This window comes from Pimephales promelas, chromosome 20, assembly GCF_988280905.1.
Source record: "Pimephales promelas chromosome 20, fPimPro1.hap1.1, whole genome shotgun sequence".
In the NCBI taxonomy this organism is placed as follows: domain Eukaryota; kingdom Metazoa; phylum Chordata; class Actinopteri; order Cypriniformes; family Leuciscidae; genus Pimephales; species Pimephales promelas.
This window is the reverse complement of record NC_142788.1, coordinates 22,194,917-22,215,607: the sequence shown is the minus strand read 5'-3', so window position 1 is coordinate 22,215,607 and position 20,691 is coordinate 22,194,917. Positions and strand designations below refer to the sequence as shown.

The following is a 20,691-nucleotide window of genomic DNA, read 5'->3' as shown; positions in this document are numbered from 1 at the left end:
GACTGATGAAAAGGGGCTGAATAACAAGAATTAAGTCTTTTATGGAAACGTAACCGCAGATCTTCCCATGTATATCAAGTAGTGAGACAAACATTAGCACAAAAAGCAAAAGAGATTATGGCTCAATACTCAATAGTGGCTCAATAGTCAACACTACAGCGGTAAATCTCATGAAAAAAAGCTGATATAATGTAGAGACAAGTTAATCGCATGGAAACCGGTCTCTTTAGGTATAGATTTTTTCAGTATTCTTTAAACAAATCCCATTACAGAATAATAACAATTTTCTTCTCTTTAAAAAAGCAATGATGCACTTACAATAGAAGTGATTACAGCCAATCCCTAACATGAAAATACTCACTATTTCAAAAGAATAGCTTCTAGAATCTAGACATTAACAATCTGTGTGTTATCATAATTTCAGAGTGATAAAATCACTTACTGAACATTTCGGTGTTATATCCAATTTTATTTACAAGTTTGTTGCCATGATAACATAACTAAAATTACTATAAAATTGTGAGAGCTCAGACTTTAGAGCTCAGACATGCAATAAATTAGTTTTAACAGAGGAATTATGCTTTCATGAAATTACAAGATTCACATTTTTTGGCCCTCACTGTAACAAGGGTTCAATTGAAATACATTTTCTTGCTATTCAGCATTGCAAATTCTGTCGGATGTAATTAAGTTGCATTGAATCTAAGTTGAACCTTATAACATGAACATAGCAGGCATTGCATAAACTATGAATATTAAAGTCGACATGAAACGAAAATAGTGATAATCTTTTCTTCCCTATTGTGACGCATTTCCAAGTGATACGCTCTCGAACAAGAAAAAAAAATGTAGGGCAGGACTTGATTTTGTCCATTGGTAATTTACTTTCTTTTCTGTCGTTTTTTGTCGTTTTGCTAAGGTTGCTGGAGCAATTTTTGTCCCACACGTCATCTGAGAAGAGAAATGTTTTGGCAAGGGGAGGGGAGCACTAATGTTTTGAATTACATAGTCGCATGAATGGAAACAAACAAAAATGAATAATTAAGCCAACTGCAATTTTCATAAATTTGTCAAAATTGAATTTTCAGTTCATGGTGACTTTTTTTTTTTTACACTGATAGCACAATGCCAAAAGTGCTGTGCAGCATGCCTACGCAGTCTATGTGTATTCACATTGTATTCTGTAATTAAACCAGAATGAGAAATGGTAGCCTAGTTAAGCAGCAAAAATGAAACGCATGCTTTGGTCATTGGCTCCAGTTGTTCACATTCTGGTCAGCTTTCCTGGCACCCACACACCTCTTTGGATATGCATACACACACCCTGACTGAGTACATGTAGCTAGAAGCCCTAATACACGCGCTTTAGCACATTTTTCACATCAGACAGATTAGGGCAGACTTCAGGGCCCGGGGCTCTGTAGAGATTAACACAGTCGTGAGATGAGCGGGTGCCCACAGCCGAATTGTGATAAAGTGCGTTTGAAGAATTCATGCCAATTGACCAATGCAAAAAACATCTGACGTCCACTTCCCAACCAACTTCAAACATATCTGGCGTCAGAGTAAAATGGCAATCCACATTCTCATGTTGTCTCAGCAGGAGTTTTGTTGACTTAATATCAGGGTTATTCTAGAATTAAACCATTTAGAAAAACAATTTTGTTACTTGAAATAAAATAAACATGCAATCAATTTCAGCAATAGGATTTTTCCTATATATTCCTATATATTTCCTATTTTTCCTTTCTTAAGCATAAAATTAAATGAATTTATAAACTATATAAAATAAACTAATAAAAATGACAAAAACACACAACAAACTTACTAAAACGTTAACTAAAATGAAATGAAAAAGAAAAACTAATTCAAAATGTAAATAAAAACAATAATTGTATCTGAATTATACTAAAATAACACTGCCTCATATAGCTTATCATTTCAGGCAAACATACTCACATGTTAGACCTAATAAATACTAAAATGAATAATCTGCAACAAACTTTACATTTCAATGAACATGATTTACAATGATTACAATTTCTTTATTGCTACAATAAAAAGTTAAAGATAGTTTTATAGCAGTTTTACTGTGTTCACTCACTTCACTGTAACAAACACTAATCCAACGAATGTACACTTTTCTAAAGTGCACATAGCGATGCATTTTATAGCCTAGTGAATATATTTTGACAAAAGATGAAAGCTCAAAACATCTAACGTTAGAGGAAGCCTGGCGAGGCAATAAAACGCGTAATTGGCCATCTAAACACGATAGTCAACAGCGTCAAACTACAAGACATACTTTTAATCGAGTAGGCTAACGTTACTTACAACATGATGACGCTTTAACTGACGACGGAGCAAAGGGTACAAATTCACATAAAGAGCACAGATAGAGCCAACAAATATTAACCTGAAAAGTGACTCCTCCTGATAACCTCCAGAAACATCTTTCAAGTTTCATCCATGCGATCGAATAAAAGCAGGATGTTGGCAGGCTGAATTTACAAACAATGACTCCATCTAGTGGTTAGAAAGGCACTTTACAATTACTTGTCCACTGCATTTAAGGGATAACTCCGGCGCAAAATGAACCCAACACATTGGTACCTACCTAGACAACCGTTCTTGCTTTCATGACAATCGAATATAAAAAGTTGTATCTCTAAAAACTGTTTAGCTTAAGTTATAACGCTAATTTAATACCACTAACAAGGCTCAATATAGCTCCACACTAACACAATAGCATAATGAGGGTCCCTACATGCAAACCGAAGCATTAAGAACGCTGTAAGTGTACAGACAGTTTAATAAGATATTTTGTTCAGGAAGGAGCCATCTTAACCATCTTACCAGTCGAACCAGAAAGCGGTGCCAAATGAGCTGAACTGTGACTTTTAATCTCAAATAGTACGTTGTTTTTAGGAAGAAAGCACTGAATGCAACAGAGAAAATAATAAATAAATAAATAAATAAGAGACTTCCACAAAATACACACCAAAGAGATGGCGGCCGCGGATTAGCGACGAACCGTTTATGTTAAATACGGTTTTATCTTTTAGAGCGGGAATATACTAACGCAAGAGCTGCAGGAGCTCCGTGAAAGGGCTACGAGAGAGAGTAGAGAGAGCTGCCGGTGGTCAACGCCGCAACACAACCTCGTACTTTCGGAAACTAGTGGTGTAACTTACCTGCGGACATTGTGACGCTATGGAGTGCCTGTGTTACACGGAGCGGGACCTGTTGAGTAGCGAGTCTCGCGACATCTAAGAGACGCGTTTTGTACAGTCTGAAGATTTCCCCGTTTCGTTGAACAGAAAATCAATACCAAAATGTGATTACACCTTTTTATTATTTCAAAACTATTTATGAAATTTACAACATGAAATTGTAAAAGGACAGATAAACATTTCTACCCAGTAAAACTTAACAGAGTATAAAATAGTTTGTCCTACTAGCCTAAAAAGTTCGTTATTTAGTCCTGAAGCATACCTCCATAATTATGTTCAAAATTAAGACGTCTCAATGTAGTCCAGTATTTATAATGTTAAGACATATCAAAATCGTTCCATCCTAGAGTCCATTGACCATAAGCACGTTTGCAATACACTATAGCATTTCACTCAAAAAGGCTGCATAGCCTACCAAACATCTATTTGCTCTACACAAACCACATCATGTAATCAGAATTATTCATGAGAGCCAGAACACACAAGTCAGTCAATCAGAGATCCATATGTCCACCTTCACGGGGTAAAAATGAAAACACTTTTAGAGTAATAGTTTTAGAAATTATTACAATACTAAATACAATTTCCTTTTGTTTGACAATGGTTAAGTGTGGATATACTGACCCATAATATGAAACCTTAATACTGCATGTTAAGAAAATTTAGCATTGTTATTGACCTGTTAAGTCTCTGGGTGTATAGATTATGCAGTTTATTTAAAATACCTGTTCTTAGCTGAGTGAGTAATGCCAAAAAAGCTCTGGTGGAACATTGTCCTGTTTTTTTACGTTGCTCAACACGAGTAAGAGATAGTCCTCGTGTGAAAGTACTGTGCAATCGGTCACAGAACATGCATGGTTTTCTGTTTCTATAGTTCTAAAGCTTTGATGTGGGAAATGGAATTGTAAAACCAAACAACTCAAAAGACTTGACAGAAGCACTGATGGAACTGGACAGAGAAACGGAGAATGTCCCCCACAGAAGGCATTTGCACTTGTAGCCATCCATTGACCAATCAAAATGAAGCTGGAGAGGGATGCGCTGTGGGGGTTTGGTTCTGCTTTCACAGAAGGCAGCGTGTTGACAAGATGGCACCCATGAAACCATTTACGCTTCACTTAGTACCTGTGTAAACAACGGGTCATTTAACTTTCCTTAAGAACGCAAAGTAAAGAGCAAAAGGAATAGAAAACAATGGGCTGTATCTCACCTTTCTGGCAAATTCTGGGAGGATGAATGCAGCGCGGTGGATTTCAGGATTGTAATATTTCAGGCTCATGCTCTCAATTTCATCTCTTGTTAGTTCTCGTATTGGCTCACGGAAATTTGTTTTCTGCAATAAACAAATTCATTAATTACACTTACTATTATTATTATAAAAAAAAGTTTGGGGTCTGTACAAACTCTTGTAATCACTAAAGTTGCATTTATTTGATAAAACACAGTAAGAACAGTAATTAAGTACAATTTAAAATAACTGTTCTCAATTATAATTTAAATACATTAATATTTAAAATTTTTATTTATTCCTGTGATGGTTGAATTTTCAGCATCATAACTCCAGTGTCACATGATCCTTCAGAAATCATTCTAATATGCTGATTTGCTGCTTATTAATTATTATTATTATTTTTTTCAAAAAACAGCATTTATTTGAAATGGAAATCTTTAGTACCATTATAATTATGTCTTTAATGTCATTCATTGGTCAATTTAATGCATCTTTGCTGAAAAAAAAAATGAAAAAATCTTAAACGTTTGAATGATAGTGTATAAATGGCAACAACATGTGTGAAAGTAATAAAGGAATTGTAAAGCTTTTCAAACAAAAGCGGTTATTAAAAGCTAATTAAACAGAAAAACCGTACCGGATTTTTACTACAAAGCATGAAGCCGATTTGTCCGCTTGGATATGTTGGAATGGTGCAGTATGCATAATCCACTACAGGAAAGAGGGTCTTACAGAAGGTCCGCATTTCCTTTATTAGCTCCAAATGCAACCACTGACACTCTCCTGTAAAATTACAGCAGAAAATTACAAACATGCGTCACTAATATTCTTTATTTTGGGCTTTTTTCTAGTGCTACAATTATGTCTACCTTGACAACAAAGAATTCCTCCCTCACAAAGTGCCGTTTTCATGAGCTGATAGTAAGACTCTTTGAACAAGCTTTCAGCCGGACCTGTGACAGGGTAAAATGAGATCAGCCTGAAATGAACATGTTTTGTCTGGGAGTCAATGGCTAAATCATGATTTACCAATGCAAAAAAAGAAACTTCAACGCCACAGTGGGCTGCATACCGACAGGGTCTGATGAGTCTGTTATGATGATGTCAAAGGCATCCTGATTCTTTTTCATAAATTCAAAGCCATCACCTACATGCAGAGTAAGTTTGGGGCTGAAGAAGCCTTTTGCCATTCCAGGGAGGTACTTCTTGGAGACATTTATTACATCCTGGGAATAAATGTGATCCATGAAATTCAAGGGGCCATACATTATGATGAAATAAGACAAGACTGAACAAATGTAAATATATTAAAAGCAAACAACAGCCATGAAGGAAAACAAATGAGACTTGAGAAGCTCTTCAACACATAGATGGTAAACTGATGTTATATGTTTTTCAAATGCACCAAGGCAGCATTTTATTTGATTAAAAATACAGTAAAACAGTAATATTGTGAAATATTACAATTTAAAACTATTTTCTATTTTCAAAGATAATTTATTCCTGTGATGGCAAAGCTGGATTTGAATTTCCAGCATCATAACTCCAGTCTTCAGTGTCACATGATCCTTCAGAAACCATCCTAATATGCTGATCTGCCTCTCAAGAAACATTTCTTATTATCAGCAATTCTGAAAACAGCTGCTTAAATGTTGTTGTGGAAACCATGATGGGACTATTTGATGAATAGAAAAGGTGTCTTTAATGAAGAGAATGTCTTTACTGTCCTTTATTAGACATTCAAGACATAACTTGATACAAACCTCATCAATCTCACACTGAACAACAGACTCCACCAGCGGATGCTTGACAACCTCCCTCAGGACGCCACCGTCTCCTCCACCAATGATGAGAACCTGCCGACAGGAAGGAGGAAAACAACTAAACCAAATACTGTACCATATAGAAACTAAACACCCAACCAGTTTCAGTTCTTCCAAATCAAATTTACATGAAGCACAAATATGAAAGTACGCACCTTCCTTGGGCAAGGGTGGCAGCAGAGAGGTAGATTGGCGATCATTTCTTGATAAGAAAATTCATCTCGTTCTGTGCATTGGATGACTCCATCCAAAACCAGCACATTTCCATACGTCTTACTGTATAAAGAAAATCAGTTATGTAATCATTCAAGATAATCTTTCTTAATACATTAAGCAATGAAAAGGTATCGCAAACAGAACAAGCACAACGGATACAGCATTGCAACCAAGCATGTGACATTTGAGATGACAGCTGGCCTCTCATCACATATTATATTGGGCAACACCTTAGGCATATGTGCAAATTGCATTGATTTTCAGGGCAGAAACTATAACTTCAACCTTATATTTGTATTTTTAACAGCATGAATGACTCTAGTTACAGTTTACTGCCTTGAGCCAGTGAGTAGATCACCAGTACAGCAGGAATAAGTGTTTAAACAGCAGAAAAGGCCATGGACATGCTGTTCTTTTTTAAGTGTGCATGTACAACACTATTAAAGCTAATTATTATAAGCACGATTGTCTATTTTAAACGCTCTGACATACTAAAATTGTAGCAATGTAATGGTTTACGTAAAATATACGTTTAAAGTACAAAAGCAAGGCAGTCTCATAGTTTGAACACTCTGCCACGCCAGACCTACATCAGGCTATACAATTAGCCGGCTAGCCGCAGCACCCACACAGCAAGACAGCCATAAGCCAACGTGCTGTATTGAGTGGATTGACACCTCCGAGAAAAGTGAGGTAATCACAGCGTTCTCCGCATCAGTTGTAACCAATAGCTTCACGTATGCACCGACAGAAATTGAACCCACTTTACACACAAAAAAAACTCACCTTTTAAAAACCATCACGTCCTGGAAATTGGATTTTTTATGATGCAACACTTCCTCCACTTGAAGACTCATCGCTTGGCCTGGCCATAATGTGCATGTCTCGGTAAACCACCCGTCTTTGATGCTGTCCATTGCCGGGGTGTTAAATCTGAGCAGCGGTGGGTTTAATCTGATCAAACCAGTCCACTGTAAGGAGTTACTGGAGATCTTGAATGCCGACTGACACGTTGGGCGTTCTCTGCAGTGCAACCGAACATAAGAAATCAGAGGCGACCAATGTGAGCTAGCTGACGTAGGCAACAGTCATGAGGGCGGGGCATGTTTGTGCAAGCATGGTTGAGTTTGTGCCGGTGAGGGTGAGCCCACGTGAAAATTGGTGTTAGTGAGTGAGTGGGAACGTCAGGTGTGCTAGGGTGTGCTCTGCTTTATCTATTTAATTACAAGTTTAATGTGTTCTTTTTCTGGTATTTATTTTTGTTCCATGTAACATTTAGCGACAGTTGTGGCACCTTCCACGAATAGGGTACAAAATAGGCCCTGAAACTGTTAAGCATAGAACCTATTAGTATTTTCAAACTATACTACTCATTTATTTTTCTACATATACCACAGCATTCTAGTTCTTAATATCAATATGAGATACAAAGTTGAATTATGGCACACCAAAATTATTACATACTGCCCTGGTTTCACAGATAGGTCTTAGATTAAGCCAGGATTAGGATTTAGTTCAATCAGGACATTTAAGTAGCTTTTATAAATATGCTCTAGAAGAAAACATTACTGGTGTGCATCTTGAGACAAAACAATGGGAGTGACGTATTTAAGACATGCCAGTGCAAATTTCAGTCAGCTTTCAGTTAAAACAGATAAACATGCATTTTAGGCTGAAACTTTGTCTATGAATCCTGGGGACTGTCATAATTATGAGATAAAGTCGAAAGTGACATACTGATAATTATGATATAAAAAGTAAAAATGATGACAGTAAGTGCTAAGTATGTCTTTAAAAAAGGGTCATAATTATGACTCATTAGAATAATTTAAGTTTTTTAAAGATGATTTACCAAAGGGATTTAATAGGAAGAAAGGAGATGCTGTTCAGAAAACTTTGATTATCAACCTCAGAAAAGGCAACCTAAGTTTTAATTCAGATGGTTTATTTTTTATTTATTTTCTTACTTTTGGGAATTATTGGAAAAATCATGGGAATAATAATAATAATGCCTATAATCCTGCAAAATAGGGTAGGCTATATATTTGTGTACCATATTTGTGGAACGTGCCATGAGCACAAGATGGTGAACGTGATTTCACTACCACATGTTCCTAGATCAACATCTTAGTTGATCCTGGAACAACTTTCCAATCAACCAATCAGATTTGAGGGACAAGTTTACAGTTTATGTCAAGTTTAAGCTTAGAACCAGGATGAAGTACTTAAACATCAGTGTTATTCACCTACCATTACCATCTGATTTTAGGGAAAAGTTATGGGTAGGGTTAGGTTTAGGGGTAGGGAATGGGTAAGGACTACATTTTGGGACAGGAATGTTGATCCAGGATCAACAAAATATATTGATCCAAGAACATGTCTTCCCTGACAAAATCACGTTGACTAGCACATGACACAAGTTTTTTCAGTTTGAATACTGTTTACACATAACATAGTTTCCCATGAAGACAAAAGAGAAAAAACATTTCACAAATACTGATCGTTACATTATACTGAATGAACGGATCATCCACAAGGCACACTTGACAATAGGCAGATCATATGTTCTCTGTTGAGAGTGTGAGTGCAAACAAAACATTACCCATAACACTGATCTAGTTGACTGAACATGAAAAGCTGTTCATACACATCTAATATTCATAGAACAACTGAATACTTGCACAATCATGCATTCTATTTGGAACACAATATAGCAGACAATTTAACACTTATTATAGCAACATTCATTATATAAAAAAAGTAAACATCAATGATTAGCATTATGTTTTTAAAAGATACTTTTGATCAATCTCACAGCTGTCTACCAACAAATTCAAATCAACACAACCTAATCATTAGGATTGGGATTGGCATCTGGATACTGGGAAAGATCAAAGGTCAGCACCTTACTGATGACACAATCTCCTTGCTGTGAATAAATGAAGGTTTGATATATTATTATTATAATTATTTTAAATCAACTTAATATATAAACTAAAAAAGGTGTACAATATAATGATAAGCTTGGGATGGGTTTTATTTCACTGGAACACTTGTATGCATTAACTACTGTTGATATGTTTATAGACCATTTCACAAGATGTAAACAACACTGGTCCAGAAGCACTTCCTGTTTCAGTTTTTTAACACTACATAAAAGCTGGGATAAAATACAACCAACAGAACATTTAAAACTGAATCAAAAAGTTAAACAAACATCTTTACATGTGAAATAAAGAAAACAGTTACAAACTGAAACAGGAAGTGTTTCTGGACCAGTGTCGTTTACATCTTGTGAAATGGTCTATATTAATACAGCCCATTGCTGGAATACAAACCTCAGGGTAAACTCCTATGAGGGAGTCAGCTTTTGTGTAGAACTCCTCTTTGAGAGAGATAACAATGGCCTGAAAATTCTGGACTGACTGGTCCTTTATGTAGTTGGCCACCTGCAGGTTAAGAAGTTAAATACAAATCTTATATTTACGCCATTCAGTTTAGTTGCATCCATGCATTTGCATTGGAAGAGCCCTTCCTACAAGTTAGCAAACACACACCTTGCCTATGTTGGTATTATCCAAAGCAGCATCAATCTCATCCAAGACAAAGAAAGGTGCAGGCTTGTAGCTATGAAGGAACGGAAATGCATTTTTTTTAATCTGAAGGGTGTCCAAAACAAACTAGTTTACTTTTAAAGAAAGAAAAAAAGAAAAGTGAATGGCAAAAATGGCACCTGTGAATGGCAAAAAGCAGAGCTAAAGCAGCCACAGTCTTCTCTCCTCCTGACAGGTTATCCATGGGCCTGAACCTCTTTCCTGGAGCCACACAGTTGTAGTTGATTCCATCCAAGTATGGTTCTTCTGGGTTCTCTGGCCCTAGGAATGCCTGAAAGGATATAGAGTATCCCTTAAATTAAGTTAGAAATCCTACTTGTGTTATTGTAGGATTATCTTTTTAAAAAAGAGATAGTGAGTTCAGAGTGCTTTATTAACCTGTGCACTGCTGTTACGTGACAGCGATTTGTAGATCTCATCAATGTTGGTGGCAACAGACTCAAAACAGGCATTGAAACGATCAAACCGCTCTTTCTTGATCTGCTCGAATGCTTGTTTGGCTTTCTTGGCTCTTTTTCGAGCAGCTTCAAACTCTGAAAGGCATATTAAAAGTAGATGGGTTATTATTTAGACCAGTGGTTCTCAACCAGGGGACCAGGTGGGGTTTAAAATGATTTGAAAGACGACAAAATAAACTTTGAAATCAAGATGTAAACGGACATAGTTCTTATTTTATCTGTAAAAAATTTTAATTACGGAATTTAATTATTTGAATTATACAATTATTTTCTTTATTTTATTTCAATTGCCACTCCTGATTTCTGTATATTAATAAGGTGAAAAGCACCGTTGTCAATGGGGGTCTTGAAGTCAAAAAGGTTGAGTGCCACTGATTTAGGGCCCTTTCACACCTACCTTGTTTGGTCCGGACTTTTTGACTTTTCAGTTTGGTCCGAATTAAAATAACAGGAGTGAAACCTCCCCTGGACCACGGCCCGCACCAAACAGATGAAATTTGGTCTGACGGAAAGAGGTAGTCTCGGTCCGGATCAAACTGAACAAAGATTTGGTTTGTTTCTAGTGTGAAAGCATTTCTGTATGGTTCGGACTTTTAGACCTTTTACAGGAAGTTCTGGTTGTTCCTAAAAAAGCCAAAAAAACAGAAGTTGGCAGGAAAAATGAGCTGTGGTTGCATACGGTGAGATGAGAAGATGAGGTTTTTAATGTTAATGTTCTGATGACATAAGAAGTCAACTTGCAGTCTTCTCCTCCTTTCCTGCCGGCAACGATAAAATGTTCGCACGGTGAGGACGTTCATTTGGCGAATTTGAACTAGCCTTGTGTATAGTTGGTACTCGATAATTATGCCATAAAAATGGCAATATAGTACAATATAGTACGTCCATTTACTAAACCCATCAATGTCAAGATGCAGCCCACATAGATGATGACGACAGGACGCAAGAAACCAAACCAAAACTTTCTGAAAGTATAAAATGTATCAAAACGTGAACTTTGGTTCGGACCTTGGTGCGGACTTTCAGGTGTGAAAACGCCCTTAGACTCAACATACTATTGTCACAGATTTCTCAGAGTCAAGATTAGCTAGAGAGAGAGTTGAGTCTGGACTTTTGGGCTCACCATCACTGGTCTCCTGGAACTTGTCTCTAACGCTCTCGAGTTTCTCCATGGCCTTCATGTTGGGAGCGCTGATTCTCTGCAGGATGCTTTGCTGCTCGTTCAGCCTCTGCTGTAGGGTGTTCATCTCTGCCTTGATCTCATCCTCTGACAGAGAATCCTTTAGAAAGGTTTCACATAGCTTTTGATTGTTCCATGTTGCTTGTCAAACAACCAATTCATGATATTTCATCAATTTAAATTACCTTGAGGTCCTCATTTAAGTTGCTGTAGTCAATCTCTATGAGGGCCTCTTTGGCATGCACAGAACTTGATGCCTTCGGGCTGCTGATCGAATCCTCAACTTGCGAGCTTCCCTATGTGGACATATCGGTGTGTACTTTTTGTCTGTGATTGAAAAAAGAAGTACGTGTGAGTAAAGTATGTGTGTGTCTGTACCTCTCCCTGGCTGATGTCATCCATTGTCCCTGATTTGAGGGGTAGTTTGATGTCCTGCATCTTGCAGGCTTGCAGTAAGTTGTGTCTGTCACTGCGTTTCTGTTCCAGTTTGGTCTCGATGGCGGTTACTTCCTTCTGCAGCTGCGTCAGCTCTCTAACATAACAAACATGTAGAACATTACTTCAATATTACACTACATGCATGTGACCAGCACTAATAAATGATAATCTATTAACTTTACATTTGAGAAGATCTTAAGAACTAAGAGAATATGAATATATCTCACTTGTTGGCAGACCCTAGTTTCTTACGGATCTCCTCCATCTCTCGGTTCTTGTCATTGACCTCTCCCTTCTTAGTGAGATGCTGGTTCTTCAGGTCCTGTAGCTGTGCCATTGTCTCATCAATGATTTTCATATGTCTGTGTTCCTCCTGAGGTGGTGGGGAATGACATGAGTTACTGTTTAGTTTTTCGTGCTAAAAGATTTGACTGATTTGCTTGTCAAGACTTTTTTCTCCTCTATTCTCGGTCACCTTTTTAAGTCTTTCAATCTCGTTCTCATCCTTCTTAACAGTCTGTTCCCACATCATCACTTTCTCCTGGTCCTCCTTCAACTGGTTCTTCTCATAATCAAGCTGGATGGCCAGGCGGGTCTTCTGTGTCTCAAACTCCAGCCTAGAATTGCATTTAACACAAGTTAGATCATTACAGTCCACTGAGGAGTTGGTAACCTGTATAGTACATTGTCCTTGAGAGGGTCACCGTTTTTTGGCAATCTCATTCTGCCTCTTTACTTTTTCCTCTTCAAACTCTCGGATATTTCGCACACCTATCTCTTCACAGAAATCAACAAAGACCTCATCCTCCACCTATAAATGGCCATAACAAATAATCATTATTAGAGCATTATTACACATCTGGTTGCAATTCAAAGCAACATTTCTTCATTTCACCAAAGCTCTTACCAGGTTCATGCGATCTCGTAACTCTGTAATGTCCCTCTCTCGTGATTGGATGATTCGTTTTATGTCATTGATTCGTGGGCCAAAATTTGCCAGCTCACTCTCCAACTTTGATTTCTCCTACAGTGACAAACAAATTTTGACAAACACGTTGTAACATCTTAAAGCATAAATCCGAATCCTCTATATTTTGAAGTCACTTCTTGACTGAGGCGTTGTTGCTCATGTTTACCTGCATGTTCAGAGAGAGGTGGCGAGTTTTGGTCTGTTCCAGATCACTCTGAGAGTATTTGAGTCTCATCTGCAGCCCGTGTGCCTGAGACTGAACCTGTCTGAGCTCTGCCTCCTTTCTCTTTGCCTTCATTTGTTCCTGAGGAGACAAAAATATAAAACCGGCTTGTTAAAAAAGTAAATAAAAAAAATTTACTTTCACGCAATACTTATGCCTTTATTTCACAAATGAATGAATTATGATTATTGCTGTCACTTGATCAATATTATTTTATCTAATTGTGATGATTCACATGAACCTTTAATTTTTATCCAAATTTAATATAAACAAATTATATAAATTACATAGATAATTATTATAAATAATTACTATATATATTATAATTATATATATAACAGTGTTAATGGAAACCAATATTTTTTATTATTGATTTTATAAAACTATTTTGTCATTTTATTATATTTTTTGTCATTTTTTAAATAGTATAATATTTTTTATTGAATTTAAATGATTGTGACAGCCCTACATTCCAGCAGTGAATGAAGTTTCCCTGAAGCTCTTTTGTGTGCCACCTTCAATTCCTCTGTTAGTTTCTCTTTCTTTTCCTTAAGTTTGTCCACAGCCTTCTCGTCCCAACGCCGAGCCTTTGCTTTCAGGTCGCTAGCTCCTCCAGAGATCACACCTGACTTTTGGAAGAGAGTTCCATCCAAGGCCACGGTCTGTAAAAGAAATAAGACAGAATTGAAGATGAATAGCTTGAACAAGATATCCTTTCGTACAGAATGTGCTTTACAGTATATTCAATTTATACAACATATTTAAACCTTATGACGGTATGGTCCTCCGAAGGCAATCCTGCGAGCGTCCTCCACATTCTCGCACACTAAAGCATTCCCGCAGGCATACTGAAGGGCTTTCTTTATGTGTGGCGGCTCATAGCGGATCACGTCGATCACCAGCTTTGCCCCCCGAAGCTCTCTCAGTTTCTCATCTGTGGGTTTCACCTTGAGGGAGAGAAGCATGCGTCCAGTGAAACACATCCCACTCGCCACTCAACGCTGTGGAGAATTCAGACCTCAACTCATGAATCGTTTATTGAAATCCGTCTGTACCTCCAAATAGTCGAGAGGCAGAAAGGTCTCCGGTTCTCCTCTTTGCTCTTTAATGTACTGGATGCAATCTCGGCCGGTTTTCTCAGAGTCCACAATGATGGCGTCCATGTTTTTTCCCAGGACTTTGGTCACTGCAATCTGGTATTTCTTCTGAGTGGGCTGGCATAAGTCGATCAGTCTGCCATACTGTTTGGATAAAAATTTAAATGGGATTTAAGTGCACATAACGGAATAAATACAGTGAAAGCTCTTTGTGGACATCTTACAAGCTTCTGCTGCAAGCTAAAATTGAAATTGTGTCTATACACAGCAACTCACCACTGAGCCGGGGTAAAGCCGCTTAATGCTCTCCATAATTTCAGCTTTGCGCTGCTGACGGCTGTTCTCTTGCCTGTCAATACGAGCATCTCCAAGTTGCTCCATCACCTGTGACCAAAATCATCACAGAAATTAAAACGAAGTATTGATGATATTTCAGCAGTGTTGTGCAAGTTACTTCCAAACTGTAATACATTAGGTATTACTTGTTACTGTTATTTAAAAGTAATTCATTACCTTACAATATTACTGTCTCAGAATTGTAATGCGTTACATTACTCATGTATTACTTTTGAGTTACTTTCACCAAAATAACTAAGTAGAACTTAACTTTGGGGCTGTAACGATATGCAATATGAAACCAAAATCGCGATTCGCCACACGACTCAGATCCACGAACCTACAGAATCGTGACACACCTCTTCCAACTCCAGCGTTATTCTCCTTACGTCCAGATCCAATGCTGCCTTATCTTTAAATTAGGCTATTAGTATTATTTGAAGTTAACATTATAAAATACGTAGACCTACACCACAAAACTAGTTAATTAAATTATTTAAAATTGGGGAAGTCCAGCATTATGGACATGACATTTGCAGTCAAAACTTGAAATAAAAATTCTCAGAAAATACATGTATTGAAACGTATATAGGCTACTTCCTTAAGGGACTCCAGAAATAAGACAAATATCAGTCTATGTTTTATTTTTAATATTAGGGAAAAGACACACATTCATGCGTGACAAAAACATAGGAGGCAAAATATATTTTTTGTAATTCTGTTAATTACACTGCGCAAATCGGATGAGGAAGGGTTGTCTCTCCAGTCTCCATAGAACTTAAAATATTCATTTTATTTTAGTTTTCGTGTTCGCATTTATGAGTAAAAAACAATGTTACAGACGCGACCGCTCTGAACTGGCACTAAAAGACTGCTTTAAAACTTTCACATAGTCTGTTGCCTTTAGGAAATAAAAGCAGACAATACACTGTAATACAACTGTAATACAAGCCTCACTGAACATGTAACGAGTAAAATATTACTGAAAATTGATTAGTAATGCCTTACACTACAGCGTTACAGCAAAAAGTAATATGTTACTGTAATGTATTACTTTTGTAATGCGTTACTCCCCACACTGTATTTCAGTGAGTAAATCAATGTGTGTTTTATTACTTGGTTTAACTCCATGTTTATCTCATCAATCCTTCTTTTGGCCAGCTCCACTTCCTCAGTCAGTTCCTCTTCCATACGCCTCTGTTCATCCAGAGACTGCCTGATGAGAGAAACGCAGAGATGGCTCAAAATTCAAGTTTTCCATCTCAAGAAATTGAAGGGTGATTGAAGGGTCATTTTAAAAGTCACTAGAGATAGCAACAGTAATATGACAGTAACAAAAAGACATTGTTTTTTAAATAAATATATTACGTTTACAAATAAATATTATCTAAATGTGCATTTCAATATCTAAATATAACCAGGTGTGTATATATATAGATTGGAGTATTTTCACAGATTGGAGTATTTCATAATTGGGTGTATATCAAATATTATTTAAAAAACAATCCAAATTTTAGATTTGGAGCTATTGATTTTTTAATTATCTCTGAAACACCTGCTAGTTGCAATATAGTCCTCCAGCTTTTCAATGCGCTTCTGGTTTTCCTCGATCTCTCGAATCTTCTGCTTTATTTTGGCCTTTAATCCAAAGAAAGAGATTTAAGAAATCTGTGTCTCACAAAGGGACAAAAGAAAATAGTTAATAATCATTTCCCAATGTACCTCTGTCTCAATTTTCTTCCTCTCCTCTAGATCCAGTCTGTCCTGGTCGGCCTTTTGGTCCCTGTTAAACTTCTCTAGCTCCTGTGCCAAGGTAGCTGCCCGCTTACTGGCCTCCTCCTTCAGCCTGTGATACTGCTTCACCTGAGATAACAGTAAAAGTGTCAAATGAAAAATTTAAACACAGTTAGATCTTTCAGATTTCCCGAGTTCGGCTAACCTGGTTCTCCTCAAGTGTCAGATCTTGGCCTTGACTCTGGGCTTCCTCTTCCATCCGTTCATCAAACTCCTGCCTTGCCATCTCCACAGCGCCCTGCTCATGGTCCAGTTCCTCTATGTCTGCCTTACGCTTCTTGTACATCTTCTGGGCGTTCTGCAAAGACTTTCGAGCCACCTCGAGCTTCTTAATTTTATGGGCAGTGTTCTCCTTGGCTTTGATATACTGTGGCCGTTTCTGATTCAGCTCAGCATCTTTCTCTCTAAAGGAGGTTAGAGAAGTACTTCTTTAGCAAATTTGTGGTCTAATACAGGGTTATTCTAGTTAAATAAAACCATTAATTATTATTTTTTTATTTCAACTATGTACTAAATTTACAAAACCTGAAATTAAAATTCTAAATTAATAATAAATTATATTTATATTTATTTTTATTTATTTATATTTATATTATATATTTATAAATATTATTTATATTATTTATATATATATATATATATATATATATACTGTATATATATAACAGTTATTTCCTGTTATATATATATATATATATATATGCTTTGTTGTCATACAAAGAAATCATGCAAAATCAGCTTTTTTTTGCATAGTAAAATAATACTGTAGCTGTAGTTTACCTTTTTTTGCCAAATATTTTTGTACAATGGTCTTTTGTTCCTCAAAATATAACATACTCTTCATAATTTGATTGTTTAATCGATTAAAAACAAAAAGATCACTTTTGGCCAAATATAATAGTATATGGTGAGATCAGATCTCCGTGTGGATCATACCAGCTATTGTCAGATTATTACATTTGTTAATTTAAACTGATATTTACTACTGACACACTACCGCAAAAGATATAAATAACTGGTTTAAAGCTTTTTTTATGGGTGAAAATACTAACAGATACTAAAGACATTTGCACAATACTATATATTTATATATATATAATATATTAACCTATCACTCACTTTATCTCCTTCTCCACATTCTGCTGATCTCGCATCATTCTTCCTAGCTCTTTCTTCTTTTCCTTGAGCTCTTCCTCGACATGGTCCATCTTCTTCCTGTCCTTCTCAATCTCACGGTTGCGCTGGGACAACTCTCTGTTCAGCTTCTCGATCTCCTCCTCATTATGGTAGAGTTTAAAGAGCTGTAGCTGAACGTGAGCCCTGACCACCTCATCCTTCAGTCTCTGGTATCTCTCAGCCTGAACAGAGAGCAGAGGTTTAAACAACAATGCATTAATGGTGTCACTGTAGACTTGTGGTGCAGTAAGTTTACCTCCTCTTTTTCCTGTTTGGCCTCTTTGCGCTCTGCTGCGATGTTCTTCTTGCGGTGATAGTTGAACTGCGTGTCTTCTTCTGCTTTCACCATCTCTTTCTTTCTGCGGTCATATTCCTGGGCCAGCTCACCAGAGCGGGAGATCTCCTCAAACAAAGCCGTCCTCTCTTTAGGATTCTTCATGGCTATCGACTCCACTGCACCCTGCACAACAAAAACACAAAGACAGACGAAATCTACTATATCTTATAACTTCTATAATTCTAAAAAAGCAGGAGGTCTAAAAAAGCAGGATGTATACCTGAAACACAAGAAAATTTCTGGCCTTAATAAGGATACCCAGTTTCTCAAGTTCCTCGCTGTAGTCTGAAAGCCCGACCACCTTATTGTTGATTCGATACTCTGAGGAGGAACCTGTAACATACAAATTGTTAATCTCACTAGGAAAATAAATACTTTAAAGATTTTTTACTGTAGTTTTTGGGGTTCACTTACTATCATGAAGTTGTAACAAATTTCAGGACTTTCAGTAATTTAGTAGCTTTATTTTGAACATTTACCAATGATGACCCGTGTGAAAGTGCATTCATCTCCATTGTCCTCGCAGTAGACCATGCTCACGAAGGCACGGTTGGCTGCTGGTTTTCCTACTGGTGCTCCATGGATGAGATCCTTCAGTGTTTTAACGCGAAGGTTACTGGTCTTCTCTGCTAATACAAAACTGATGGCGTCCATCAGGTTTGACTTCCCTGGAGAGCAGTGATTTTTGGGTTTTGAGCTGGTGGCATGTTTTAATGTTTGACATTTTAATTTTCATTCTCACATGTTGCTTGCACATAAGTAAAACAGAAATAATAATAATTGTTTTTTTTTCTTAATAATTTGACCAAACTTAAATTTTATTGGAAATGATGCACAATATTCTGCTTAAATATATATATATATATATATATATATATATATATATATATATATATATATATATATATTCACCTTGAATTTTTCCTGTTATTTCATTTTCCCCACACATCTTATACTTTCACTGAGACTTTAGCCTCATTGGTAAACAAGTACATAACGTTTTAAAAAAAATTAGGGGACAACAGTATTTTTTATTGTTATAATAATATTTAAAAATTAGCAGCAAAAATGAATGAAGAAATAAATATTTCTGCACACCTAACATGGCTTATATCTAGACTAGGACTTTTGTCTCCTTGGTAAACAAATACACACAGCGTTGGAATAAATTGATGGTCAGTAATGTTAACTGAGACTATTTAAACAATCAATATTATGAATAACTTCAAATATGAATATAATATAGTAGCAAAAATAAATAATGAAGTCATAGTTTTTGATACCTACACATTAAATGTGTTCACCGAGACTCTTACAACAAATAGGCTAAACATTTTTTTAAAATATTTTATTTTTATGATTTTAAGTATATAATATGAATGAATATTGCAAACAGCTTAATATATGAAAGTTAGTAGCAAACTAAATGATGATAAATTTCAAATGTTTGCTGAAATTATAAATCATGAAAAAAAGTTTCTAAGAATACAATTTTAATATGACCTACGAAAAGGGAAAAAAAACAGACATTTTTGTATATAAAAATCAACCTCTGGGACATGAATTTGGCACCCAAAAATAATACGTTTAAATGTTAATAATATAACCATAGCGACTTCGTTGATGCAGTGTGTGTTAACTGCAGTGTAATTAAACTGCATCAGCGCCAGAGACAATACTTACCAGATCCATTTGGTCCAATTATTGCTGTAAATTTGTGAAATGGTCCGATTATTTGGCGTCCTTTATAAGATTTGAAATTTTCGATCTCGATCAGCTTTAAATATCCCATGCTGACAGATTTCTCTCAGGAGAGGCGTGTCAGAATGATGCTCTGTAGAGTCTCAGTGGCGATGCGCTTCTTCTCTGTGACTATAGCCAAGCGGATTTAAAATGAGCTGGCAACTACATGTGTTACATATCGTTTTTCAGAGATTGCACGTCTGAAATTACAACAATCTGATAAAGATAATCTTAACATGCACTGAAATGAAGGTCTAGACGTGTACACGCCCCCCTGTCTAGAGCAGAATGCAGGCAAAATAAAAGCCTTGCAGGTGGTCAACTGCAAAATCCGCAATGTAAACAAAGAAAATGTTTTTTAAATGTTTTTCTTTCTTCTATCGAGATATTTTTCCAGACATTAAGACCATCGAGATATACTTTCAGTAGGCTATGTGTAAATCTAGCCTCTGTTAAACGATTTGTCGTGAATATTTAATAATGTTACAATACCAATGAGCTACTCTAGCTGAGATCAAACTATATAAAACTGCTTTGAAACTCGCTCCAGCACCAAATATTAGCCTGGTTACGTTCTTCTTCTTTTTTTTTTCTTTTTTCTTTTATTTGGGATACTATCATTTTATCAATATTTTGTTTAATTTTTAAATTTTAGTAATCTTGTTTTTTTATTTTATTATTATTTAAATATGCCTAGTTGTATAGGCATTTCAGTTTTAGTTTAGTTATTTTAGTACATAAAGCCAATGTGATGGAAATTAGAGATGCTGCCTTGGCAAGTACACTTTCTTTACCTTTTTATTTCAGTTAAATAACTTTTTG

General features: G+C 36.3%; 2 protein-coding genes across 2 annotated transcripts; both read right to left on the bottom strand.

The window, feature by feature from the left end:
* Nucleotides 1-3,336: 3,336 nt before the first annotated feature.
* On the bottom strand, nt 3,337-8,093 carry srm (spermidine synthase). Its single transcript, XM_039651994.2, has 8 exons — nt 7,290-8,093; nt 6,443-6,563; nt 6,228-6,320; nt 5,537-5,690; nt 5,334-5,417; nt 5,102-5,247; nt 4,444-4,566; nt 3,337-4,358 (listed from the first exon to the last, which is right to left on the bottom strand). The coding sequence occupies exons 1-8, from the start codon at nt 7,418-7,420 to the stop codon at nt 4,341-4,343; spliced, it is 870 nt and encodes a 289-aa protein (XP_039507928.2). The 5' UTR covers nt 7,421-8,093; the 3' UTR covers nt 3,337-4,340.
* A 344-nt stretch (nt 8,094-8,437) lies between these two features.
* On the bottom strand, nt 8,438-20,385 carry smc1a (structural maintenance of chromosomes 1A). Its single transcript, XM_039651987.2, has 26 exons — nt 19,810-20,385; nt 18,606-18,794; nt 18,347-18,459; nt 18,046-18,249; nt 17,733-17,971; nt 16,759-17,017; nt 16,542-16,682; nt 16,375-16,457; nt 15,936-16,035; nt 14,760-14,867; nt 14,442-14,627; nt 14,154-14,333; nt 13,902-14,048; nt 13,330-13,467; nt 13,101-13,217; nt 12,898-13,004; nt 12,669-12,810; nt 12,421-12,566; nt 12,134-12,287; nt 11,941-12,051; nt 11,699-11,855; nt 10,496-10,650; nt 10,237-10,388; nt 10,061-10,130; nt 9,842-9,952; nt 8,438-9,432 (listed from the first exon to the last, which is right to left on the bottom strand). The coding sequence occupies exons 1-26, from the start codon at nt 19,916-19,918 to the stop codon at nt 9,352-9,354; spliced, it is 3,699 nt and encodes a 1,232-aa protein (XP_039507921.1). The 5' UTR covers nt 19,919-20,385; the 3' UTR covers nt 8,438-9,351.
* Between the last annotated feature and the right edge of the window lie 306 nt (nt 20,386-20,691).